Below are 27,700 nucleotides of genomic sequence, written 5' to 3'. Positions count from 1 at the left end.
CTGGGGCCACACTTTAGTGTGGCCCTTGAGAGTAAGCCATCGACTTCACCTGGTACTAAGTGGCTGAAGAGACAGTCATGTGTCAATACCTGGGCAAAAACATTATTTGAGATAAGCTGTGTCTCTCTTTATTGGAGGACATTCCTAAGGGATTTTTTTAGTGGCAGTAATGACTACGTGTGATTTCCGCCTTATACTTTTACTTTACATCGGAGCTGCAGTGTGAGATCTAACTCTGTAAGAAGTTAAACAAGGCTTGAGAAAACTAAAATCAAGCATATAATTTGATATCATTAATGCATCTATTGGGAAATTTTTTTTTTTTTTTTTAAGATTTTATTTATTTATTTGAGACAGAGAATGAGAGAGAGAGAGCACATGAGAGGGGGGAGGGTCAGAGGCAGAAGCAGGCTCCCCGCCGAGCAGGGAGCCCGATGCGGGACTCGATCCAGGACCCTGGGATCGTGACCTGAGCCGAAGGCAGTCGCTTAACCGACTGAGCCACCCAGGCACCCTCATCTATTGGGAAATTTTTAAAAAATGACCAGATGACTGAAAGAAGATCACATAGATACTTTTTAGAATTAATCCATATATTATTTTTGATAATAGTTTTTCAACTCTAATGTTTTAAATTAAGCTTGTATGTACAGTTGATTGCTGTCACAATAACAAATTTACTCTTGTATGCTTTTTACTTAAGTCTTAACTAGCATGGATTGAGGTTTCAGAAAATTTTTGAGGGCTACTTATTTACTTTCCCTCCCATCTTCTTGTAGTTTAATAAATTGATTTCATATCTTAAGATGCATGTTCCCAACTGTTTTTGAATGCATCTTTTGGTTAATTGAAACAGTGGTGGTTTTTGTCAACTCTTGCTCTGTCTCTCTGATAGGAGCAAGGAGATTTGTGACCTTGGATTTTGGCAGACCAATACTGTTGACAGATGTATTGATTCCCACTTGTGGAGACTTGGCCTCCTTGTCAATTGACATTTGGACATTAGGAGAAGAGGTGGATGGGAGGCGTCTGGTAGTGGCAACTGATATAAGCACCCATTCACTAATTCTGCATGATTTGATACCACCTCCTGTGTGCAGGTTTATGAAGGTAAAGAACTTCAAGACAATGAATTGATAGGTTTTCCATGTTTCCAACAAGTTATGAAAGATATTCGGACATATAATTAAAAAGTATATCTTCTTAAATACATTGCTCACAATTTTATTTTTGCAGATGGATATGTATGTATATTCCTTTTTTTTTTCCAGATCACTGTCATTGGACGTTATGGAAGTACAAATGCCAGAGCCAAAATCCCATTAGGATTTTACTACGGTCATACGTATATCTTGCCTTGGGAAAGCGAACTGAAGTTAATGCATGATCCTTTAAGGGGAGAGGGTGAATCTGCAAACCAGCCAGAAATTGACCAGCACTTAGCAATGATGGTTGCTCTACAGGAGGATATACAGTGCAGGTTATTAGAAAATTGCAGTATATTTTAATCTTACTGAGACCCTTTATTTTTTATGTCTTACGTATATTTTTCAAGAAATGTCTTTGCATAGATGTATAGAAAAGAACAAAAGGATGGAGCACCTGGCTGGCTCAGTCAGAGGAACATGGGACTCTTGATCTCGGAGTTGGGCGTTCGAGCCCCACGTTGGGTGTAGAGATTACTAAAAAAATAAATAAATAAACTTTAAAAAAGAAAAAGAAAAGAACAAAAGAAAGTAGGAAGCTAGAATGTTACAATATTTGATAAATTAAAATATTGTGATTAGATAATTGGCTTCATTTATTTAGTACTTAACAATTGACTAATTCTTTTTAATGGTTGTTAACATGTTTTAGAGATTTAATTTTTAGTGTATGTTTGTAAATATATATAAAACGGAACGTTGCAGGAATTATTTTGTACATCTATTTTTTATTTACAGGTATAACTTAGCTTGTCATCGACTGGAAACTCTTTTGCAAAGTATCGATCTTCCTCCTCTTAACAGTGCTAACAATGCACAGTACTTTTTGCGAAAACCAGACAAGGCAGTTGAAGAAGACAGTAGAGTTTTTTCTTCCTATCAAGATTGTATTCAGCTACAGCTTCAACTGAATTTGGCCCATAATGCAGTGCAGAGGCTCAAAGTAGCTCTTGGTGCAAGTCGGAAGATGTTAAGTGAAATGTCAGATCCAAAAGATTTAATTCAAACGTCTTCCACAGAGCAGTTGCGTACCATCATCAGATATTTATTGGACACTTTACTCAGTCTCCTTCACTCTTCCAATGGTTTGTATTTGGCTTCAGTTCTTTAAATGCTGGAAATGTGTTTGATATGATTTTGTTGCATGTTTTGTTGTTGTTAGTATTTTCTAGTATTGTTCATTTTGATATTCTTTCTAATGTATTTACGAAATGTGTTTGTAGGTTAACCCCTTCTTTTCCCCATATTTCTGCCTTTTTTTTTGTTTTAAATGGATTTTCGATTATTTTTTTTCTTGGGTCTTTGCTTTTGATGTGGTACGTCATTTAGTTTGGCAAAATATTAAATATTGTTACTATGAAAACTCTTAATAAATTGCTAACAATATACTGTCCTTTTCTAATCAAGAGCTATTTTTGATCATTACACGTGCACACACACAAACATACATACTCAACTCTCTGAATCACCCAACGCCACACATAAGAAATATAGTTGATTCAGATGCTAGCTTTTGTCCTCTCCCAGTATTTAACAATTAAAATTCTACATAGGAAGAATAAATCAATGAAGAGCAAAATAAATAGAATGTAATTGGTTACTGGTTGCTAGTAAAGAAAGCGTATTTATGTATGCCCCTACTGATACTACAGCATACACTTACATAGGAAATTTTATTGTTTTCTCTTTTGTAATAGGACACTCTGTTCCTGCAGTTTTGCAGAGCACATTTCATGCCCAGGCCTGTGAAGAGCTTTTTAAACACTTGTGCATCAGTGGAACCCCCAAGATACGGTTGCACACTGGCCTTCTACTTGTTCAGCTCTGTGGTGGTGAAAGATGGTGGGGTCAGTTTCTTTCTAATGTTCTTCAGGAGTTGTACAATTCAGAGCAGCTTCTCATCTTTCCGCAAGATAGGTAGGTCAGAAAATATTGGAGTTGTTTTTATTAGTAATTTCTACTTTTCACAGTTAGGGTTCAGATTTTGAAATTCTGTGTATGTGGCTCAATCCTGAGCAGAGAAATGAAGCACGTCTTTCCAGGGTTTGGGAATGCCCAGTGAAGCACGTATTGAAGAAGATTATACATGATACAACTAGACTACATTCTTTAGTTTCCTGGCTGCATCTGTGGAGTTCGTAGATCTGTGTTTACTAGTATTTCCTAACAGATTATGTTACTTTATGTGTTAAGTGTATTCTTTTGAGACTATGATAAAATTCTCTGCTTGATTTCTTATGGATATAGTTAGGAAGTAGAACCAAGAGTTTGAAAAGAGCTAATTTTAACATTGTAGCTCCAGATATAAATCGTGCTAAGAACCACATATCCTGTCATTTGTCTATTAAATTTCAGTGTGAATTATTTTTTTAAATGAGCATATTGATTCAAACTGGTATTTTACTCATATCTCTTTTTTAGGGTCTTCATGTTACTTTCCTGCATTGGTCAAAGATCACTTAGTAATAGTGGAGTATTAGAAAGCTTACTTAATCTGTTGGATAATTTATTGTCACCTCTTCAGCCACAGTTACCCATGCATAGGAGGACAGAAGGTATTATTTAAAGTGGTCGTCTTTAGTAAAAACATAAGATTCCTATAAATACTGCTTTTATAAAATGGCTAGTGTGAAGTACTTACTTTAATATCACTGTACATTTTGTTAATACTTTTATGCTATAGACTTATAAGAATGTAGGCTTTCATGTGATTGACTGCCATATGATTATTGCTTTATAAATCTATTATGTTTTCATTATTTGAATTTTGAACTTGGGAACTATTATGTTTTTTCTGTACTGTTATAATGAAAATCAGTCTCTCTTAATTAAAAGTCTCAATTTTAGGCACAGTTGCTTTTCTCATCATTCATAATGTATTTCATTTGAGCAACAAAATTGTTATTGGAACAAAAACTTTAGAACTTAGTTTAAAACTATATGATTGGGAAAGAGATTTTTTTATTTAGTTACCTGAAAGTCTAAGAATAGGACCTTATACCTTGTTTCCTAGTTTATAAATTATTATCTCTTGGATTCAACCTATAATCAAGAATCTGTTTTCATACCATAAAACATTTGTCTTCCATTAGATTCAATGTGTTTGTCAATTTGTGGCCATAGGTTCTAGTTTTGAGGCTTATTATAAATAAATATTAATGTTAGTAGTGATAATGGTGTATTTTGAATTTATAAAATGTTTTATCTCATAATTATCTTCTCAGACTTCATTAGAACTCTTAGAGTCACCTGATTATTTTTTCCACTGTCATCTGTGTATAGGAGTACTAGATATTCCCATGATCAGTTGGGTTGTGATGCTGGTGTCCAGGTTGCTGGATTATGTGGCCACTGTTGAAGATGAAGCAGCAGCTGCAAAAAAGCCTATGAATGGTAAAGACAGGGAGAGGTTTCTGACAGGTATCAGAAGTTTATAATAATCTGTTGGTGGGGATTTTGAGTGACTACGCGGTTGTTCCAGAACTGGCTATTGGCCTGGAGGTTCCAGCTGTATGTAATTTATGTAAAATGTGAATTAAATTTACTAGGAATCTGTTTTAAGGATAGAACTTATTTTTGAGGGACTTAATGAACAAGCCCCTTATCTGAGCATGACTTTTAGTTTCTAGATACAAGCATGTCCTTCATGAGATTTTTTTCCCATGTTCATTTAAACACTTTCTAATACCATACATGTAAGTGAATTTATGAGGAGGAAATCTGGGAAGAGTTCTTTATGTTCTTTGAGTGTAGTGTGTCATTCTATTTGTCATTATGAAGTAGAGTTCTAATTAGGTATAAAGAGCTTTTATGCTTAGATATGGAAATTCCCAGATTTTTTTTGTTTGTTTGTTTCAGTCCTTCTCATAAATATTTGAGGCATAGAAAAATTTTAAAATTAAATGAAATCCAACTGCAAGACAAATTATTTTCTTCCCTACTTCCAAGCTAACAACACTTTTCATAAAGGTTTTGAAATAGCTACATCTTATTTCTAAATACAGCCATTAAGTGCCATAAATTTTTAATTTTACACATTGTCAGGATTCTAGTATTAAAAAAAGGTCCCTTGAGGTGTTTTATAGATAGATGAATCAATTGGTTATGGTGCACATTATGTTTGGGAAAAGGGTGGGGGATTTTTTCCATGTAGAGGGAAAATGTCTTAAATATTTAGAGTCTATGGGTCAGTTCACTCATAGGATATAGAGGTATCTATATAGTTATGTGTAACTACCATATAAACTTGGAATATTACAGTATTGGAGATCTTAGTTTTTATTTATATCATTCAGATACTGTGGAAACACATTGGTGGAAGACATTTTTTGTAGGTTTTGAAGAATTTGAACTGACTTAAGAAATGGATAGTAGATAATAGGAAAAGATGTCTTTAGGTTAAGCCGGCATGAACAAGTAATGGAGATGGGTCAAATGTGATGTTGAGCAGAAGAATGATACTTGAAGTAATAGTCTGGACACATTTTTAAAAATGAGAAAAAGTAGAGCTACACAGCGTGATTTTTGAACTTATTTTTGCAGTCATTAAGTCAGATTATTGAATATCCTCTTTTTGGGTCCTTACACGAAAGCATGGGTTTGAAATAGGCAGCAGTGAGCATTTGTTGTTGTTTGAATTGAGTTACCTCACAGGTGTGTTCTACAAAAATTAATCTTAAACAATTGTGGAGAAAGATAGCTGTTATCTTAAAGGAAAGATTAGAGACAGAAAACTCTGATCTTAAAGTCATTTAGGGTCTAGATTAGACTTTCTAGGGTCAAATCTTACTACCGATTTCTTCATAATGGTTCATTTTCTTTAAAACTGCTTTGTCGTGATTGACACATTTATAAATTTGTGTTTTCTGGGTATGTAAAGTACTTTAAAGTCACATTTAATAGAATTACTAATAACACTTTTTCTTGGTCTTATAGGTAACCAGTGGAGTTTTATTAACAATAATCTGCACACTCAGAGCATAAATAGGTCTTCCAAAGGCAGTAGTAGCCTTGATAGATTATATTCCAGAAAAATCAGAAAGCAGCTAGTTCATCATAAACAGGTAATTTTCAATATGCTTTTTTAATTTTAATGTTTGAGAACATTGCTTTAGGTTGCATAAGATAGACTTGTTATCAGATGTTAGGTATGCTATTTAGGGAGGTACTTAGGGAAATTGTTAACAGTTTTGAGACTGAGCTTCCTTATTTGTAAGATGGCAACAATTTATAGTTTATGGATTTTTGGTGAGGTCCTTTAAAGTGTCTACTTCTTGGGGCACCTGGGTGGCTCAGATGGTTCAGCATCTGCCTTCAGCTTAGGTCATGATCCCAGGGTCCTGGGATCGAGCCCTACATTGGGCTCCTGGCTCAGTGGGGAGCCTGCTTCTCCCTCTCCCCCTCTCCCCAGCTCATGCTCTCTCTCTCTCTCTATCTCTGTCAGATGAATAAATTAAAAAAAAAATCTTAAAAAAATAAAGTGTCTACTTCTTCCCATCTCTGTTAATACTGTTTTAAGTAAGAGGCCATCATTTTTCTTTGTCTAGTCATAAGGTGTCTCTCTTTGTTCCTTCTCAATCCTTATCTTACCTTTCTTTCTTGAATTCTTAATAGCTTCCAGTAGACCTGTGCTTGAAGGACACAGTCCTTAACATGGCTTCAGGGTGTCTATCATGGGTCCCTCTTGGTAACTTAACAGGTTTGAATTTTAGTCTAGCCATATTGAATTTGAATTCATGAACCACCAACCCCAGTTTTCTCATCCAGGACTTTTGCATGTGGTAAGTTTCTCTCCCCACCAACCCCCAACCACATAGTATACTCTTTTGCTTAGATAACCTAACTTACTAGACATTAGTTTATAATCACTTCGTCAAAGAGGTCTTCTCTGTTTTCCAAATTAGGATAGTACCCCATACAGTATATTCCCCATGTGTTCTATACTTTATCCTTTGATTATATTCGTCATAAATTTGGTAGGAATTCTTTTATTTTGTTAACATGAAATATGTGAGTTTCACTGTGAGTAAATCATTTCTTAAAGTATTGTTAGGAGTCATGCAGAGTGCTCTTTTATACCTGGCTTTTTTTGCTCAAACTGATTTTTTTGAGATTCATCCATATTGATTATATCAGTGGTTCTTCTTTTATTCTTGACCACTATTCCATTAATGTTCCAGAATCTCTTTATCCATTTGCCTGTTGATGAACCCTTTAGCGTTGGTTTTTTCTTTTTGAAATACAAACAAATGCGCATATATGTTTCTTCTTCTGCTTATCATGCAAACGTTTGCATGTACTCACACTCAGTCTTTCTTTCACACAAAGTCATGTATTAGAATGTGGTTTTTAATACGGGACACCTGTGCATATATCTGCTTTTTTTTCTCACTTGGTTCCATGATTCCTTTTGAAATTGCACATAGAATTTGTTTGATATGCATTTTACTGTGTAGAAGTGAATTTATAGCTGATGTCAGATTCTTATGAGCCATTACTTTATTATTACTACTTTTTAAAATGAGTCTTTCTCTTTCTCTTCCGGTATATACGAAGTTAAATACTATATCCTTGATACATAGTATGGAGCCTAGTGTGTTGTCAATAAATATTTGTATAATTGATTTAAACTGTAATAGAGTTTATATGAAAATCCTTCAGATCGGACAAGTTTGTGAAAGCTTTAGTCCTTCTTAAAAACATGGGCTTAGCACTAAATTATTTATTTTCACTTACAGGTTTTTCATCTGTGAGCTAACTGTTTGATCTTTTGCAGGAAAAATGATGTGAAGCTTTTCCCTCAACTCTTTTATTTTTTGACTCAACTAATTTTAGGTGGTAATAATTTGCATCCTTTCAAAATCAGCTAATTTTATTGAACACTTGACATTTATGCTTGCTGTATTTAATTTAGGATATGAAGTTGGAAAACAAACCTAGAGTATAATCCCAGTAGATTTTTCTTAGTAAAATATTACTATTTTATTCTTTACTATGAAAGACATTATTGGAACTGGCAAAACTGAAAGTGGGGTGTGAGGCATAGTTGGTAGTCGTGTAGCAGTATTCTCTGATTTTGATGGTTTTATTATGGTTTGCAGGAAAGGATCTTGTTTCTAGGAAATAGACACTAAAATATTCAAGTTGGCTGGCCATTAGGTTGCCAGCTTATTCTCAAATAGTTTAGAGAGAAAATGTCTTTTTACAGTAATTAAAGTTGGTGACTAAGATTGTGGTTGTTTTGAAATAAATTAAAAATTATTTTTTTATTGTAACTGTCAACGTGGTTATTGTAGAACTTTTAGGACAGTTTTTTTTTTTTTTTTTAAAGATTTTATTTATTTATTTGACAGAGAGATAGCGAGAGCAGGAACACAAGCAGGGGGAGTGGAAGAGAGAGAAGCAGGCTTCCTGCCGAGCAGGGAGCCCGATGTGGGACTCGATCCCAGGACCCTGGGATCATGACCTGAGCCGAAGGCAGACGCTTAACGACTGAGCCACCCAGGCGCCCTTAGGACAGTTTTCTGAAAATACTGATTTATAGTAGTTCTTACACACACATATGTTGATTATCTAATAAATGTGCATGCTGTTTTTAATTTAGGATACATTTATATGGAGATTACAGCCCAGGGAATATTTCTTTATATTAGTTAATTTTTTTCCTGATAACAAAAATATCTATCAAAAATAGAAATTAAGGAATGTTCTCTGAAGAAGTAGGTTTATTAAGTTCTTAACTAAATTATTCATTTATAATTATGGCTATTACTTTTTAGTGACTTTCTATTTAGAGTAATGTTCTGCCCTACATGGAGATGTGGTTAAGTCATTCAGTGGATTTTTAAGGTCTTCTTTGCAGACATTTTCTTCCTTTGTTTTGGTCAATTGCTACTGACTAGTGTTTGTGAGGGATTAGGGATTGGGCAGGTGGGATAGGAGGGACATGGGCGGGCAATATAAAAGGACAGCATGAGAGAACCTAGTGGTGCTGATACTGTAGTGGTGGTTCCTGTGTCCACACATTTGTAGAATTAGTGCACAAACAGATGTACACTCAAATGAGTAGAGATGAAACTGGAGAAATCTGAATAAAATTGGTGAAATTTCACAGCGTCAGTACTCTGTTGTGGTATTATAGCTTTACAAATTGTTATCTTTGGAGGAAATTGGGTAAAGTGTATAAGAGATCTCTCTTATTTCTTATAACTACATATCTACAGTTATCCTGCTAAATTTTTTAATTAATAAAGAGCATAGACATTCTAAAAAATGTACTACTCTTGAGGGAGATTGCCATAAAAACAAAGCTAAGAATATTGTGCAATAAAAATGTTTTGCCCATATATTTAAAAATACTTACTTTCCTCCAAAAAGTATCTATCAGTCTCATTAGTGGCTTACATAAAGTTTTCCACTTACTTCCCTTTTGCCATGGATGAGGAATTACGTCTTAATCATAACATGGAGAGATCAGTTGGGATTTGGAAATGACTTATCAGCAACACAGTTAAAACTAAATCTTTCAGGGAATTATTTATTCCATTAGTCGGATGTATGAAATCTGTGAAGCATATAATAATTTACTTTGTTGTTTTTAACACTGTTAGGTTAATTTGGGTTAAAAAGTTAGATTAATTTTCCTCTTTTTTTTTTTTTTTTAAAGCAACTTAACCTATTAAAAGCTAAACAGAAAGCTTTGGTGGAACAGATGGAAAAAGAAAAAATACAAAGTAACAAAGGATCATCATATAAACTTCTGGTAGAGCAAGCAAAACTAAAGCAGGCTACCTCAAAGGTATGATTTTCACTTTTTAATGTAATTATTTTGGAACAGTCACTTTCCTTTTTAATATTTTTAATTGAGTAGTTTATTTTTTTTGAGCAGTTAAATATTTTTAATAATGATAAGAAACTTAAAGTTTTGCTGTTCTGCTTATTAATGAAAAAAGCTATTCTAACCCCCTTTTTTTTGAGGGAAGGTAGCTCAAGGAAATGGACTTACATTATGTTTCCAGTGTGCTTCCTTTAAAGTGGATTGCATGCCAGTAAATTGAAGATAAAAGATTCAGGGAAATGTATAGTTTTCTTAATGTGTTCTTTCTAAGAAAATTAAATCCGTTGATTTTTAAATAAAATTTTAAAATACAACTTAACATGTATTTTTTAACACATATAGCAACCAGTTTTGTTTATCATTTTCTATAAATATGAAGTTATAGTTATTCCATCACATTTTGAGATAACTTAATACCCTATACTTAAAGTTACATTACATAGGTTTCTTTATCCATCCACCTTTTATGAATTATGTTTAGGATATTTTGGTAATTGTTATTCAAGATGTTAGATTTGACCTAATGTAGTCTTAATGTAGAATTTCACTTTTCTGGAATTCTATTATATATCCTGTACTTTACTCTCAACAGGACTTTAGGTATATTGGTCAGTAGAGCTTTTAATAATCTTATTTTGAAGCTTATGGTTTATCTAAAATTTTATCCTGTAGAATTTGTGAATTTTGAGTGAATATTTTCATTCCATAAATAAATTTATACTGAAAGAATTTTCATTCAGTAAATACTGATTTAAAAATAGTAAATTTTTCTATGCAGCACTTCAAGGATTTAATTCGGTTACGTCGGACAGCAGAATGGTCCCGTTCTAATTTAGACACAGAAGTTACAACAACAAAAGAAAGTGCAGAGATAGAACCACTTCCATTTACCCTGGCACATGAACGTTGTATTTCAGTAGTGCAGAAACTTACGCTGTTTCTCCTTTCCATGGATTTTACATGTCATGCAGATCTCTTACTGTTTGTTTGTAAGGTAAGTAAGCTAATAGGCATAATTTATAATTACAGACTGAGAGGGTAAGAAAAAGAAAGGTTGCATACTTTAACTGGTTTTTGATTAAGAGTAGTAATAGTTCTTTTATTGGTTTTCCTTACATAAGTCAGGTTTTTTTTATTGTGCCTTGAAAGACTTAAAAAATATTTTGTCACTTACTTAAGAGATGTGATTTCTTAGGAGATGTGATTTATATTTTAACCTAGTTAAAACTAAATTAATAGAGATTTGAAATGTACATAAGGTGGGTATGTCTATCTCCAAGCTGCCTTTTCTCTATTAATTAAAATAGGAAATATACAAGTAAGTGTCATTATGGTAATGAAGGGGTTTTAATACCCTGAAGGCTTTCTTGTAGCATATTCATTGTTCTTAAAAATTATTTTTAACTATTCCACATGTGAGTGGGGAGAGGAGCAGAGGGAGAGAAGCTCACGCAGACTCGCCTCTGAGCATGGAGCCCAAAGCAGGCTGATCTCACAACCCAGACTCATAAGATTGTGACCTGACCCGATATCACAAGTCAGACACTTAACCGACTGAACCACCCAGGCGCCCCACTATTCCACAGTTTTTAATGAGATTTTAATATTTGATCATGAAAATGCATTTCTTTGTATTTCATCTCAAGCAATTGTTTTGACACCAAAAACATATCTCATCAGTGAGAAGTATTATTCCAACAGTTTGTTTTTAGAGAAAACATATGTAATTGCTATAATTTCATAAAATGTATTGCAGGTTCTTGCACGTATTGCAAATGCCACGAGGCCAACTATACATCTGTGTGAGATTGTGAATGAACCACAACTGGAAAGACTACTCTTACTTTTGGTTGGAACTGACTTCAATAGAGGAGATATATCTTGGGGTGGTGCTTGGGCTCAGTATTCCTTAACTTGTATGCTACAGGATATATTAGCAGGTTTGTCCGGATTCCGTTTTCATAGTATGTCCACATAAGCTTGTCATAGCTTGAATAAGTAACATTTAAAAGGAACTGGAACCCCCCGGAGTGAAAAAGGTCTGTTTAGTATTACAGCAGCAGCAACTATTTAGAATTACTTTTGTATTTAATTATGTTGACATGTATAAATGTTAAGTCTTTATGGAGGAGTTAGGTTGTTAAAGCAAAGGAATATTATAGCTAGTCGGTTTCATTATTAATATTAGTAATAGGCTGCTTATTAGTACTTTATGTGGCCTTGAGGACTCTTTGTGCCTTAATCTTTTCATCTGTAGAATAAGGACAATGATAGTACCTTCCTTATAAAGTTGTTTTGAATAAGTGAGTTAATATATGTAAAGTGATTCATATTACACATTTTGTGTAAACATACTAGTTACTTGTCTTTAACATTTGAAGGTAGTGCAGTGGGTCCTAGCATTTCCTTAGGTAGGTGGGGAATATTTTGCCTCAGATTCTTTTATAGTTTGTAGCACATACATGCCGTCATTCTCTAAACGGGAGGAAAATATGCTTTAATCTGCTTTAGAGGTCTGGTAAGAAATTATTAAGACAGGACTGTTTTCTTTCGTACAGGGGAGTTGCTGGCTCCGGTAGCTGCAGAAGCCATGGAGGAGGGAGCAGTGAGCGATGACGTAGCTGCAACAGCCGGGGACTCCGATGACTCCCTGCAGCAGTCTTCGGTTCAGTTGTTGGAAACTATAGATGAACCTTTGACACATGATATAACGGGTACATTCCTTAAATTCTATTTTATTTAAGATAGTCTTGGCACTCTTTTTTTTTTTTTTAAATGAAAATACATTTTGAAATTAAGAATTTTAGTGACGTAGATAATTAATTTTCGTATTTTTGTCTTAGGGCTTTGGCCTTAGTAACCACATTAGTTAAATATAATATGTTTCAGTTTGATTCTCTGAATGAATGCTTGTTATAATGAAACACTGTCCTCTCATAATGTCCTAATTATTTTGATATGGTTTGATTTGGCTGTGTTGAAGAAAATATAATCTAGAAAACAGTTAAAGATACACATTGGTGAAGATTGCACAAAGTTACAAGTTCTTACTCTTTAAGATCCAGCTTTTTCGGTGAATTTTCTTTCTTTGTTTTCTGCCTTTTTAAAAACTGTATGTGTATCTTAGTGTATACAGTCTTTGCTCCTTACTTTTTGAAGAGGGTATTTTAGTTACTGCCGTGTATGTTGAAGGGGCTGTGGTCATTTCACCCATTTGTCATTTCTCAGTCTTAGGTTCTCTAATCATTTTAGCCTTTTTCTGTGATATTCCCTTTATCTGGAATAGACTTCCTTCTCTTGTTTGCAAGATGAACTCCTTATCTAAGATGCACATAAAGCTTGTCCTCCTCCAATAAGCTTTTTCCACCAGCACCAGCAACAGTGTTGGAGACTGCCTTTGGTGCTGCCGTCTACTCTAGATCGTTTGTGATAGTACTTACCGTGCTATAGTTGGTTTAATTTCTGTAGTGTATCCTCATCTCTGGACTTCAATTAATTTATTGGAGAGTAGAAATTTGTTTTATTAATCTTCACATACTCAAACCCTAGTACAGGCTGGCATGTGCTAGGCATTCTATATGTTGAATAAGAGGGTGAGAAGGATGGGAAAGTAAGGTTTATTGAGGTTTATTGTAAGGCATAGAAGTTTAGTAAAGATCTTTGAGACATCTCAGAGCAAAATAATTTCTAAATAAAGAATGTTAAAATAAGGTGATTAGCAGCTTTTCCTGTAGGAGCTGCCGGGTTGAGAGGAGCATGACCCTCTCCTACCCCCGTGATGGCGTGTGCTCATCCACTGATAACAGTGTACTCTGAAAAGGGGGAATCATCTGGCAAAAATGTTACTTTGCCTCCTGTGTTCAGGGCTCCGATTTGACCTGAAATTGTGAACTTTGTTCATACCAACTTGTGCAAAAACAACAAGCTGTTAGTGAATTAGCAAGTCATCAAACCAGTTCTGAGTCTTGGGATATTGGCAGAATTCACATCCCCAGAGTTTGAGGTGGTGGGACTCACCGTTCTGCCAAGGGTGCTTTTAGAAATATGTGTGTCGTGGGGCCTGCATGTTTGTACCAAACAAAACCTGGCGCTGTTGGCATCACAGTATGAACACGACACGGAAGTCATATGCCATCTGCTCTGCCCATGCTGCCTTGGCCTTCCCAGCGCTGGTCGTGTCTAAAGGTCATCGTATTGAGGAAGTTCCTGAACTTCCTTTGGTGGTTGAAGATAAAGTTGATGGCTGCAAGAAGACCAAGGAGTCTGTTTTGCTTCTTAAAAAACTTAAAGCCTAGAATGATATCAGAAAGGTCTATGACTCTCAGTGAATGAGAACTGGCAATAGCAAAATGAGAAACCGTCGTTGTATCCAGCACAGGGGACCTGCATCATCTATAATGAGGACAGTGGTATCATCAAAGCCTTTCAGAACCATCCCTGGAATTACTTTACTTAATGTAAGCAAATTGAACATTTTGAAACATGCCCCTGGTGGGCATGTGTGACGTTTCTGCATTTGGACTGGAAGTACTTTCTGCAAGTAGACAGTCTGTATGGCACTTGGCATAAGGCTGCCTCCCTCAAGAGTAACTACAACCTTCCCGTGCACAAGATGCTTAATACAGGCCTTAGCAGAATCTTGAAAAGCCCAGAGATCCAACGAGCGCTCCGAGCACCATGCAAGAGGATTCATCGCAGAGTCCTGAAGAAGAATCCACTGAAAAACCCAAGAATCCTATCAAAGCTAAACCCTTATGCAAAGACCGTATGCCAGAACACCATTCTTTGCCAGGCCAAGATCACAAGCTCTGGATGGATAAGGCGGCAGCAGCCTCAGAAGCCAAATAAGATGAGAAGGGGGTTCCAGGCAAGAAGCCTATGATGGGGAAGAAGGGAAAAGAAGGCTGTTGGTGTGAAGGGTGTGAAGAAGCAGAAGAAACCTTTCGCAGAAAAAAAAAAGGCTGCAGCTACCAAGAAACCAGCAGCTGTGAAGAAGCCTGCAGAAAAGAAAGCTACCACGGAAGAAAAGAAGCCTGCTGTATAAAAACTGAAATTTGTTTATTCTGTAATTGTCAGATCATTTTGGATAGCTAATTTTGAATAAAGATGATCAAAGGCAAAAAAAAGAAAGTTGAGTAACAGTCATATGACTTAAATTTTCTTTGCTTTTCACTTTAATACTGGGTATCATTTTCTGAAATATTGGATGTAACATTGCGCTTTACATATTAGAGGTAGTAAAATGAGTAACGTTGATTCTAGAAATGAAACTCCCTCCATTCCCCCATTTAAGAAATGGATACCACTTCCTTTGAAGCCCTTGCTGTGCCCCTCCCCAGTGGAGAAAACACTGTACTGTCTGAATCATTCCCGTGCTTTGCCTTGTAATTATATTACCTAGGTTTGTATTGGTTTTGGTGTTTTTGAATTTTATGTAAATGGAATCATATACCGTGTTTATTCTTCTGTGACGTGCCTTTTCACTCAATATTATGTTTCTGAGATTTATTCAAATGAACGTGTAGAGCTGTAGGGCATTCCATTCCTTCTCCTTGCTGTATAGTGAGCCATTGACTATACCACAACTTATTTTTCCACTTTGTCACCCCTATTTTAGGACTCCCTAAGATCTATTCTTGGTCCTTGCTCTTCCATATAAATTTTAGAATCCACTTGTCAAGTTCCACCAGTAAAAAAAATCCCTTTGAGATTGTGAATGAAACCCAACTGAATCTATAGATCAGTTTGAGAAAGATCAACATCCATATGAAATTGAAATTGCATTTTTCAGTTCATGAACATGGTGTGTATACTAAATGTTTTCAATAAAGTTATATACTTTTTCTCATTAAAAAAATAACAAAGTTTATGCAACCTAATTCAACAAGGGCTAATTCCATGGTCTTTTTCCCAAGGAAGTCAAATATCATTGCATGGTGTTTTTAATTGTATGTCCTAGAGTGATACATTTTTATACTTACTAATGTTTAATTGTCAAGTATAAAAATTTAGAGATTTTTAAAGCAATAGAAACATGTTACATACCAGTAAAATAACTTTTTCTGTAAATAAAAGCAATATATTGGTTAAATTTTATGTTGCATACTCTCTCAAAATCATTTTCAATTATTTGAAGGTGCACCTCCTCTTTCTTCTTTGGAAAAAGATAAAGAAATTGATCTTGAGCTACTTCAAGATCTAATGGAAGTTGACATTGATCCTTTAGATATTGATTTGGAAAAGGATCCTCTTGCAGCCAAAGTTTTTAAGGTATGATATGCTATTCTTTGCAATTAAAATATTTCATTTTATACTTTCAGCTTAATCACTTAAAACAGGAAAAGTATACATATTTATCACATAATATAATCCGTTATTCATTGTTCTCAAAATTCATTATTTTGCTATAGGTCCTATAGTAGTTTTTTTAATACCAATAGAATAGTATAAGGAAAACTTGTACCCTTTTATTAATGTAGCCACAATTATTGTCTTATATATTAGTAAGCACCAGTAATAGGCATGGGGAAGTTTAGTTATAGTTTACTAAATCTGAAGCAGCATTTAAGCTCCTCTAAGCCCAGTTTATTTCAGATTCTACTTTTGTATTAGATTCAATGTTTTCTGAAGGAGATATACCCCTAATACGTTATATTGCTTCTTTTTGTGTATAAGAGATTTTTTTTTTAAGTATGCTACTTATCTCTTAGGTTCTAAATAAAGTATTTTTAAATTTTGGTATAAAATTAATCTATTCCAATAAATCATTAAGATCCTAAGTGTGTTTTGGTGATTTAAAGGGTGGGGAGAATGTTTATTTTGTAGCCTCATATGAGTTTAGAAAGTGTAAATAATGTCACTCTTAGTGAAGAGGTAAAAATAAACCACAATTTTTTTTCCACTCTTTTAAGCCAATAAGCAGTACATGGTATGACTATTGGGGTGCTGATTATGGCACCTACAATTACAACCCTTACATTGGAGGTCTTGGAATTCCTGTAGCAAAGCCACCTGCAAACACAGAGAAGAATGGATCACAGACAGTTAGTGTTTCAGTATCTCAGGGTAAGTGTGTGTTAAATTTTAAGTCATGTGCTATTGTTCTGTTTTTTTTTTTTTCTTTTAAAGATTTTCTTTATTTGACAGAGAGACAGAGAGAGAAAGCACAAGCAGGGGGAGCAGCAGGCCGAGGGAGAAGCAGGCTTCCCATTGAGCAGGGAGCCTGATGCGGGGCTTGATCCCAGGACCCTGGGACCACAATGTGAGCTGAAGGCAGACACTTAACTGACTGAGCCACCCAGGCGCCCAGTCATGTGCTATACTTAAAACAAGTCCTAAATTTATGTATGCTTTGGCCTTTGAGAAAATGAGCCTGAGTATATGCTGAGAGGGTTTAGTTTCACAGGTATGCCATCAGAATGACAGAGCCATATGTTTCGGTGTCATTCACGTTGGAGGAGCTTCCATTTATGGGGCATCTTTTGTTTCTCAAAAATAACACCTAGCAAAATATATTTGTGAGTTGTGTGGGATTGCCAGTGATTTTAATTAATTGTGCTTTCTTTTATTTTTTTACTGCTAATAATAAACTTGTATTTTATTTGTAAACAGAATGAAACCACACTGAATATTATTTTTGCACTCTTCTAGTCATGTAGAATATTTTTTTAAAATAAAATCTTTTGCAAAATTTTGAAACAATCATACCTTTACTGAAAAGTTGCAAGTTTGATATAAAGAACATTTGTTATCCTGAGCCCTTTGGGAGTAAGTTGCTAAACTTTATTTGTTTTCGTTTTGTTTTTATTTGTTCTTTGTACAGATCAGGGCATTTTTCTACATAAGCAGTCAGGAAGCACATTCTGACAAAATTAGGAAATTAACATTAGTACTAACACTCACACCTCATTCAGGTTTCAGCAGTTGTGTTTAAACGATGTGCAAAAGGATCCAAAGCAAAATGATGCCTTGCATTTAGTTGTCATAGTACTTCAGTCTCATTCAGCCTGCTACAGTTCTTCAGAGTTCGTTTTCATGGCCTTAATGCTTTTGAAGATTACAGGCCAGTTATTCTGTAAAATGTCCCTCAAAATTTGTGTTTGTATGCTATTTCCTCATGATTAGATTGTGGTCATACATCGTTGCCAGAAGTATCTGTTGTGTAATGCTCAGGTTTTCTTATTGCATTCTTTTAGTTCGTTTATGATTTAAATTTGTTCCATGACCAGAGATTTGAAGTTTAATTTCCTGATTTAAGGAGATCTGTGCCAGTCTTCTCCATTGTAAAGTTATTCTTTTCTCCTTGGTAAAAAATTTTTGTGGGTGTGGGAGAATGGTACTTGGAAACTATTCTTTAAAAAAAAAAATTAGTCTATTCATTGAATTTTTTTTTAAGCAGACCCATGGTTTCCTTTTTTATTCAGTGGGTCATAATTTGTTATTATTTATTTGTTGCTTAGTTTTTATTAAGGCAAAATATAAATAACATAAAATTTACCATTTTAACCATTTTTAAGTATACAGTCCTGTGGCATTAAGTACATTCACAGAGTTTTCATTTTTTGTTTTTATGTTCAGAATGTCCCAGATTTGACCAGTGGGATGGATCTCCTTTAGCTTATCTGTCTCCTCTTTCTTTGAGCACTTCCTTGTTTTCTGGCACAACAAGATGCCCCAGGCTAATCATTTCCTTTTCCTTCCCCAGACTGGGAATTAACTACTTCAGCAAGGGGAAGGGTTTTTCAAAACCTTTTAGTGGAAGAATGTGATTAAGAAACAAAGATTTGGGTGCTAGGTATACTTAGTATTTTGGTGGCTGTTTCTGTGCCCTCTTGGTGGACAGATCTAGGGAACGTGTGTGTTAACACACATTTGCATCTATATTTCTGTATCTGCCTTTTTATCTAGAATGCCTTGAGTTCATATCAGTATATCTGGCTGTCATCTAACTCTGTAGGCTTCATTTTATTTTTTTAATTTTTAAATTTTTATTCATATTCCAGTTAGTTAACATACAGTGTAATATTACCTAGACTTCATTTTAACTATCTCCCCTTCCATATTTCCATATCTTTTCTCTGACAGTGAGGAACCTGGTTCTCATTATCCTTAACTTATTTGCTTCCATTATCATTACTTCATTTATTTGATCCACCTCTCTCTATATAACTAGCCTCCTTTGCACAGATGTACGTGCTGTGGCTGATACTCCCTGACAGGTTGTTCTTCCATGAGGACACGCTCTTCACCCTATTTTGCATTTGGATGTCAACATTTTATTGTAGGAAGTAGGACATGAGTAATAATTATCAAATAGCTCTTTTTCTTTGAATTGCTTTTTGTAGCCCTAGATGCTCGCCTAGAAGTTGGACTTGAACAGCAAGCCGAACTTATGTTGAAAATGATGTCTACCCTGGAAGCAGATTCCATTTTACAAGCATTAACAAATACATCTCCTACGTGTAAGTGAAAATCACCGTTGTTAGAGTATTGCAGTGAATGATTTATCTCTTGATAATTTTTCATTGCATTCAGCAGGGACAGATTTTTAAATTCCATGTGTGGTATGAGGCTGAGGGGCTAAGCATATAGCACCTCTCCCTCCCTAAGTTAGTATCAAGTTGAGAAATAAGACAAAGGATTAATAAATTGGAAAAGTGGAAGGGGAGCAAAAGACCTCCATGTAGTAATGTGCTTACGTTCAGTCCAAAGACCTGAATGATGTTTTTGTTACTGTGTTGTGAGGTTAATGAAATTCCTAGAGTTGTCTGCTTAGCTAGCTGCCTGGGAGTTCATTGCATTATATCCACATCTATGATAAAGTGGGTTTTTACGTACAGTCATCGCCCCTTTTCTGGGAGAGAGATGTTTCAAGACCCCCATTGGATGCTTGAAACCACAGATAGTACTGAACCCTACATATACCATGTTTTTTCTTTACATACATACTTACGATAAAGTTTGATTTATCAATTAGGCACAGTAAGAAATTAACAACAATAATAAAATAGTTATAATCATATACTGTAATTAAGGTGTGAATGTGGTTTCTCTCTTTCTCACAATCACCCTTCTGGTGGTGCTGTTTGATGATAAAAGCCTGCATGATGAAGTGAGGTAAATGATGTAGGCGTTGTGATGGAGTGTTAATGTGCTGTTGACCTGACTGCAATTGTCTGCTCGTAACAGAAACCAGAAACCATGGAGAGCAGAACCCCAGATAAGGGGGCATTACTGCAGTGACATCTTTACCATCCTTTAAGACTAGGATGGAAGAGATATATATGGGCCTAACTGAACTGCTGAATTGAGAGGATTTACTACCTAATTATCTACCTCAAAGGAAGGCAAATGTTTTATATAAAGGACCAGATAGTAAATATTTTAGGCTTTCTGAGCTGTACAGTGTGTGTTGTAACTACACAACTCTGACTTTGTAGCAATAAAGTGGCTCAATATCTAAACCAGTGGGCATGCCTGATACAGAAACTGTGACACATTGTTTTGATCATTGATGAAGTAGAATACTAGACTTGGGTAGATCACCTCCTATCAGGTGAGCACTTGCTCAGTTAAGTTAGATAGCAGCCTGTCTCACAAAGACAAAAGATTGAGGAGCTGTGCTAAGGAGATAGGGATGTTTTTATTTTTCTTAGGCCTACAAATTACTTCACCTTCTCTGGAGCATGGTGAGCAAAAGGGTACATGTACTTGTTAGAACCTAGGAAGAGCATCATGTTCTTCTTCCCCTGTGAAGGGGAGTTCACGACACATTAGAGAAATTGGGGTTTTTAGACATGTTTATGTCAAATTGAATTCTTTCACTTGGTGGTCTTCATTTATTTCTTACCTTAGGAAGTATATAGCAAAGCGAAAAATCAAAGAAAAGGTCTAGTGTTCTATCATCTTGGTATTGGTACACTAGTATTATTGTATCTTATCTCTCATGTAATGGAGGGATCTCTTTTGTTGGGCAGCCTCTCCATGACCACAGACAACTCAGGACTGACCTAAGTAGCCCTTTTCTTTGTTAGACATTTCTTGTTTAAAATAATTTATTAGAAGATGATTTTGTAATTTATATCTGTTTCTCTTAATATTGTGTCTTTTGATTATTATCCTGTTCAGAACTGTGTCCCCTTTTTAATACAACTTTCTGAATATATGAGAAACCTCTCTCAGAGCTCATGTATTTCTCTGCTCCGCATTAATGTACACTCATTTATTAGTTTGGTGTGTGACTTGGGCATCAGAATTTTTTAATGCTTCCCAGATAATTTTAATGTATAATTAAGGTTAAGAATCAGTGGACTTGAGTCTAAATTATTCTAAAACTACTTTCTTAAATAGTCAAGATTCTTCTTTTTCTTCCTTTTCCTCATTTATTAATTATGAAAAAATAGAAAATAAAAATTAGAGAGTAAGGTTTTGTTCCTTTGATGGACAAATGCTGTGAATTGGGGAGCTTCTGTCTTTGGTGATTGTCTTTTTGACTTTCAGGTAATGTAAAAACAAATTTCCAAATAATATGATGATCCACCATTCTTAGGAATGCAATTAAAAGAAAGTTTTTTAAGATCTTCACTTAACCTGTACATGCTAATAGCTAGTGAACATTTCTCCGGATACTTTGTGATAGAATCATAATTGTGTTTAATTTTCAGTATCACAGTCTCCCACTGGAACAGATGATTCACTTCTAGGGGGTTTACAAGCAGCGAACCAATCCAACCAGCTTATTATACAGTTATCATCTGTCCCAATGTTAAATGTTTGTTTCAACAAACTTTTTTCCATGCTTCAAGTCCATCATGTTCAGGTATGACTTCAGGAGAAATGTTGTATTTTTACACGTTATTGCAAGCCTAGTAAAAGTTGAAAATAACTGGGGAGATCTTTCTCAACCTGACAGGGATGATTTATTCATTATCTCAGATGGAAAAATATTGGAGATCCTTTGATAACCACAGATCCTCAGTGATAGGTTATTTATAATTTTTATGATTTTTAAGATTTATTACTGTAGTTCCAATTTTATGTTTTACATACACCTGTGTTTAAAGACTTGAATCACCTATTTTAATTTAGAAAATTATTATTAGGTAAATGATAAATTTTAATTCAGTTTAAATTTTGTTTCATCAAGAATTTTAAGATGTGTTTGCTTGCCAACTGAATTGAAGTAACCAGAGGAAATATTTAATAGAAAAATTAATTACTCAAAGGGATTCGTTCGTAAGATTTTTGTTTAAATATATTTCATTATATAATAGGTACTTTTTTTGTTTGTTTGTTTTCCCTGTCAATTTTCATTCTTTTTCAGTTGGAATCACTTCTCCAGCTGTGGCTCACATTGAGCCTGAATTCTAGTTCTTCTGGAAACAAAGAAAATGGAGCAGACATTTTTTTATATAATGCTAATCGAATACCTGTCATTTCATTAAATCAGGGTAAGATTTATTAGAAGGAAAATTATTAACATAGCATAAATAAACTAAAAAGGCAACAGTTAGGTTAATATTACCTAATCTTTGTTTGTCATTAGGTTTATAATGTTTTAGTGGGAAAAAAAACCCTTTTTTTATACATTGATTTAATTTTCAGGAAAGAGAACAAAACCCTTTTTCTCTGGTTTGTATTATCTTGTGCCCGTGTGTAACTAAAATTTGCAGTGTTAATCTTTGTATTTCCAAAAAATACCATCTTGTTCATGAGCTGTTCTGTTGCCACTGGTGTTTCGGGAAAATGTGAATCAGCACCAAGGGAATTGATAACTTGGAGAAGGATATCCCATTTCCTGTGGAAGTTGTATTAGTTAGCTTTTGCAGGTTTTTGTTTTTGCTTTTGACAAATGCAAGAGTGTGAAAATAATGGGAGTAATATAACACCCTTCTACAGAAATACAATTAGCCTTTAGCTCTGGCTGCAGGAATCTGTTTACATTATATTTTAAGAAAAGTGTAAATGATCATCTATTTCTGCTGCTTTCTCCTTCACAGGGGTGTATTCTGTATCTTGCATGGCTCTCGTAGGCTTGTCTTTAAACCTTAGTGACAGCCCCACTGGCTCATGGTCCCACTTAAATCTGTGTTGTCTTGGCAGGAGCCAGTCCGGCTTTAATTAATAGGTTTTCATCTCTTCCACTGCACTAATAATTATTATAAATTGTGCTCCCATTGTTATTTTCAACTTTGTTATTGTGAAAATGATACACATAAACAAGAGTTAATGAGTAAAAAAGTAAATAACTTCATTATTATCAGATATTAATGTTCAGATTTCCAGTTGTCCCAACTGTTATAAAATCTTTAAAATTTGAAATAGAATCCATATAAGATTTGCATATTTTAATTATGTTTCTTTAATTCCTCTTAATCTGTATAGGTTCACTCCACGTCTTTTTTATCCCCTTAACAAAGTCATTTATCAAAGAAGTTTGGTCTTTTGTCTTTCAGGATTTCCAGGGTCCTGATTTTTAGTGATTGTATCTCCATGGTGTCCTCTCGATTTCCTATAAAGTGGTAGTTAGACCTGGAGCTTAATCTGATTTTTTTAAAAGGCAGTTTCCTAGGTTGCCTCTCTTTTTACATTGTTAAGTAACGACAATGATGCTTAGTGCCATTAATAATTCATTAGAGGTTTCAAAATGAGGATAGTCGAATTTTATCACTTCTTTATTTTAGTTGAAACACTTTGATAAAGAGAAAATTCCTTTCATAGGCTAATATGTCACCCTCTGTTGGTAGTTTGTATAATAGAGGCAGGGAAAATGCCAGAACTGTTTTTTTCTTTTTCTTTTTTTAGTTTTTAAATTGAATTGGTTCACAAGGAGTCTACGTGCATGATCAGTTAGTTTCTTTAATAAATATCTGTATAAGTTTATGGTTTTTCCTTTTTTTTTTTGTTTCAGTTACAATTGTTGCACTTACTGATGCTGAAATTTTGCTATTTGTGGTCAGTGAGGTGCTCCTTTCTTAGTTGTTGTTGTTGTTTTTATATACATACTACACTTTTGTTAGCTTTTAGTGTGATAAATATTCCAGTCTATGTGTATTTTAGCCTGAAATCTGGAATCAGCCTTTTTAAAGGGTGTTTTAAGAGCACAGTCTGGACACTATTATGTTCATGCATTTTGAATAACTTCTTTGGCTTCTCCAGCTATCATAAGCGCTTTCTATTCGGGCCTTGCAAGTGACCTAATTATTCTAGTTTGTGCTTTTGTTGTGAAGTTGCATTGGTTTTCAGTGATCTTACCCCATCCCTGTTTTTCTAGTATCCCCTGTTATTTTCAGGTTTTGGTCTTGCAGAATGTGAAGATTTTTAGTAAAACGATGTTGCAATAGAAGTGCCTGTAGTTTGAAAAAGACAACACATTTATGATGATAACATTTTATGTGTTGCAGGCTGAGCTTTAAACTTAGCCATAAGATATTATTAACTCTTAATTTTTAGTGATATTTAATGGGGAACTCTTTTCATTTCTATGTCTTGAGGACACTAGGTAGTGAATTGAAAGAAATAGTATCATATTTTTTAATTTGTTTTATTTTTAATTCTTAATAAACATTTGGTTTTCCTTAATTAAAAGTTTTCCCCCTTTCTCTTTTCTGTATAGCATCAATAACTAGCTTTCTCACCGTGTTAGCTTGGTATCCCAACACTTTGCTCCGGACATGGTGCCTTGTGCTTCATAGTCTAACACTCATGACAAATATGCAGCTTAATCGTAAGTGCAAACATTTATTCCTTTACATCGAACTATTCCTTTAAATCTCTGACCTATACTTCTTTATTCTTACTATCAGATTCTTAAGATTTTTCCAAAAAGTGATATAGTTGTGAAAAGATTGTGTTCCTTATTTGACTATATCTCTTCTGAATTTGTTCTTATATATCTTAGGCTTTGATAATATACTCTCATCTACCATCACGAGTTCAAATCATAGTTTTACTAAAACTGATTGCTTTTTGAGTACAAAATCAAATGTTTACTGTTTTGTGTTATTTTTAAAGTAACTTTGCACTCAAAAAATGATTTATTATATTCATAAATATGTATGATTAGTTTACCACATCTAAAAGCTGTATTCATAGAATATAATTGCTTTTTCTCAGATTGTGATTATAGGTTTTCTACTTTATTACTCCACCCCCTTTTCTTATTATAATTAGGATAGTAAAATAATTTCTGCACCTTTTTAGAAAGGAACTTCTAGTGCTTTCTCTGATTTTATGTATCCTGAAGTCATGAAGATAATCCTACATTATCTTCTGTAGTGTGTATTGGTTTTATTTTTCACGTATAGGTCTGGGTTTTATCTGGCATTCTTGAGAGTGTCGTGAGGTAGGGATGAAAGTTCATAGCAGACAATAAGGCCTAGCCATTTATGAATTGAAATCTTCATTCTGTCTATAGGTCATGGTAAGAGGTAGGTAAATTTCATCCCCATTCTGTTTGAGATTAATTTCATTAAATAGAAAGCTCTGTCACATTGATAAAATGTCAGTTTAAATCATTGTTTAGCATTAAAGTGCTATTTTTTTCATTTGGAATGTTTTCCAAATATGGGATCGAAAACATCACTCTCTCATATGGAAGATAGATTTAACACCAAGGATAGTTTATTCAGTTCAGAAAACTGATGTGTTAACTGTATATCATTTAACAGTGCACAACCATTATACTACTGACATGCAAAAGTGAATAGTTTTTGCCTAGATTTATCTTAGAAAGCAGGGTTAAGATTTACCCAAAAAGTAGATCCCTATTTCTGAAAGAGGGAAGTAATTACCAAGAATAGGCTCACCAAAAGGTCAGTAAGCATTTAATTATTTCTTTTCCACTTGACTGTATACTAAATAAGATGCACATTAAACTAGGTATTTTTTATAGTCTATTTTCTATAGATTAGAAGAGAGGGAAGATAGATGAAAATAGAGAACGAGTCCAACTTAGTCAATACAGTAGAGATTCAGACCTTTTTAGTAAACTACTAGGGGCGCCTGGGTGGCTCAGTTGGTTAGGTGTCCACCTTTGGCTCGGGTTATGATCCCTTGCATCCCACTCACTGCTCAGCAGGGAGTCTGCTTCTCCCTCTGCCCCTTGCCCCTCTGGTGCTTTCTCTCGCTCTCTCACTGTCTGAAATAAATGAATAAGATCTTAAGGAAAAAAAACAAACACTAACTCCCAGGAATTTGTGAGTTTTCCTTGAAACTAAAAGATATTTTATATACTGTATTTCTGTTGTTTCAGGGTCCATTTGTTAAGAGCATTTTTGTTTTTAAATGTTTTACAGCGGGTTCAAGCAGTGCCATTGCAACTCAGGAGAGTACTGCTCATCTGCTGGTTTCAGATCCAAACCTGATTCATGTCTTAGTGAAATTTCTTTCTGGCACCAGTCCACATGGAACAAATCAACACAGTCCACAGGTAGGATGACGTTTGGAAACTAGTGATAGGCCCAGACTATTCAATAAACACTTCTGTAAAGAAAAACTTAATGCACCTAATATGTAAAATTTTTATTGCTAAGGTATTAAATGATACTATTTTATATATCCATATAATATAAAATGTTTTGAGTAATATGTAATAATAGCTATATTGAAACTGAAGCATAGTAGGTAGTAAATTTTCTCTTGAATTTTTACTGGATTTTTATGCACGTATGTATTTTTGACATTAATTTTGGATAATTTAAGAAACATTCTGAAAAAATACCTGAAAGGGAAGCATTTCAGAAATTTTGGAATTAAAAACATTTTAAAAAATAATGTACCATTTTAATGACCTACTGCAAGATTGATAATTAACCTAACTTAATCATTTTATAATATTAAATATAGTTGAACAAAAAATAACAAGTATTGCTCGGAGCTTACAAACATTTTTTAGTCTTACTATAAACCTCCTTTATGTCAATTAATTTCTTGTTACATTGTACTGCTTTTTAAAATATTTCTACTTCATTTTATTTCTTTTTATATAAAATATATATTTAGTGTTCATAGCGTCTTTTCAGTGCAGGTTATGCAACATTACCGTCTTTTTAAACTTACCATCTTAAATTCTTCTCTGGATTTGCCATTAGACAGATTCTCATTTAGCTGTCTAGTCTGTAATAGTACCATCCTTTCTAATGTTTCAATTATTCAGTAGGTTTTTAAGATGCTTCTGTGTGCTAGGTCCAGGTATTGTTCTAAGTGCTGGGGATATAAGTAGTTACCAAGACCAAGTCTCTGACTTCTTGCAGCTTAAATTCTGTTGGATATGTTTAGTCAGTACTCTCATATTGCATGTACTTTCATTTTGCAGATCACAATAAAACAAATGAGACAAGGATGAAAATAAGAGAAGAAACTATTGTAGTTAGATGGGGCCAGAGTGTTGGTGGGAGCAGAGGCATATTATCAAGGGATCATTGTACATAGAGATTTATGAATTTGGAATGTGAAGGTTCCTGGGATCATTGATTCTAATAACTTCATTATTTTACATATGAGAAGATGCATTATCTGCATTGCCCACAATTACGCACCTTATCAGCGGTAGAACTAGGTGTTGGAGAGCATGCTATTGTATAAAATAGAGTTTTTTTCTTCCCGCTTTTGTTTTTTTAAAGGCAGAATAAGTTATTGAAGATCAGACTTTCCTCTGATA

General features: G+C 34.4%; 1 protein-coding gene and 1 pseudogene across 1 annotated transcript in view; both read left to right on the top strand.

Moving 5' to 3' along the window:
- Positions 1-27,700, top strand: part of BIRC6 (baculoviral IAP repeat containing 6) — a 218,977-nt gene that overhangs the window by 86,955 nt on the left and 104,322 nt on the right. Inside the window, exons 24-41 of the mRNA XM_081797299.1 lie at positions 807-1,110; positions 1,272-1,480; positions 1,944-2,290; positions 2,903-3,122; positions 3,627-3,760; positions 4,488-4,625; positions 6,141-6,268; positions 9,871-10,002; positions 10,820-11,035; positions 11,798-11,981; positions 12,600-12,755; positions 16,178-16,311; positions 16,953-17,106; positions 19,386-19,502; positions 21,705-21,859; positions 22,364-22,490; positions 24,656-24,766; positions 26,337-26,470. Coding sequence (XP_081653425.1) covers positions 807-1,110; positions 1,272-1,480; positions 1,944-2,290; positions 2,903-3,122; positions 3,627-3,760; positions 4,488-4,625; positions 6,141-6,268; positions 9,871-10,002; positions 10,820-11,035; positions 11,798-11,981; positions 12,600-12,755; positions 16,178-16,311; positions 16,953-17,106; positions 19,386-19,502; positions 21,705-21,859; positions 22,364-22,490; positions 24,656-24,766; positions 26,337-26,470 — 3,100 coding nt within the window. The remainder of the gene's footprint in view (positions 1-806; positions 1,111-1,271; positions 1,481-1,943; positions 2,291-2,902; positions 3,123-3,626; positions 3,761-4,487; positions 4,626-6,140; positions 6,269-9,870; positions 10,003-10,819; positions 11,036-11,797; positions 11,982-12,599; positions 12,756-16,177; positions 16,312-16,952; positions 17,107-19,385; positions 19,503-21,704; positions 21,860-22,363; positions 22,491-24,655; positions 24,767-26,336; positions 26,471-27,700) is intronic.
- Positions 12,763-15,494, top strand: LOC102734952 (large ribosomal subunit protein uL4 pseudogene; annotated as a pseudogene).

Source organism: Leptonychotes weddellii, chromosome 10 (assembly GCF_054177405.1).
Source record: "Leptonychotes weddellii isolate Sample4059 chromosome 10, ASM5417740v2, whole genome shotgun sequence".
In the NCBI taxonomy this organism is placed as follows: domain Eukaryota; kingdom Metazoa; phylum Chordata; class Mammalia; order Carnivora; family Phocidae; genus Leptonychotes; species Leptonychotes weddellii.
The sequence above is the reverse complement of the archived record's forward strand: the minus strand, read 5'-3'. Positions and strand labels throughout refer to the sequence as shown.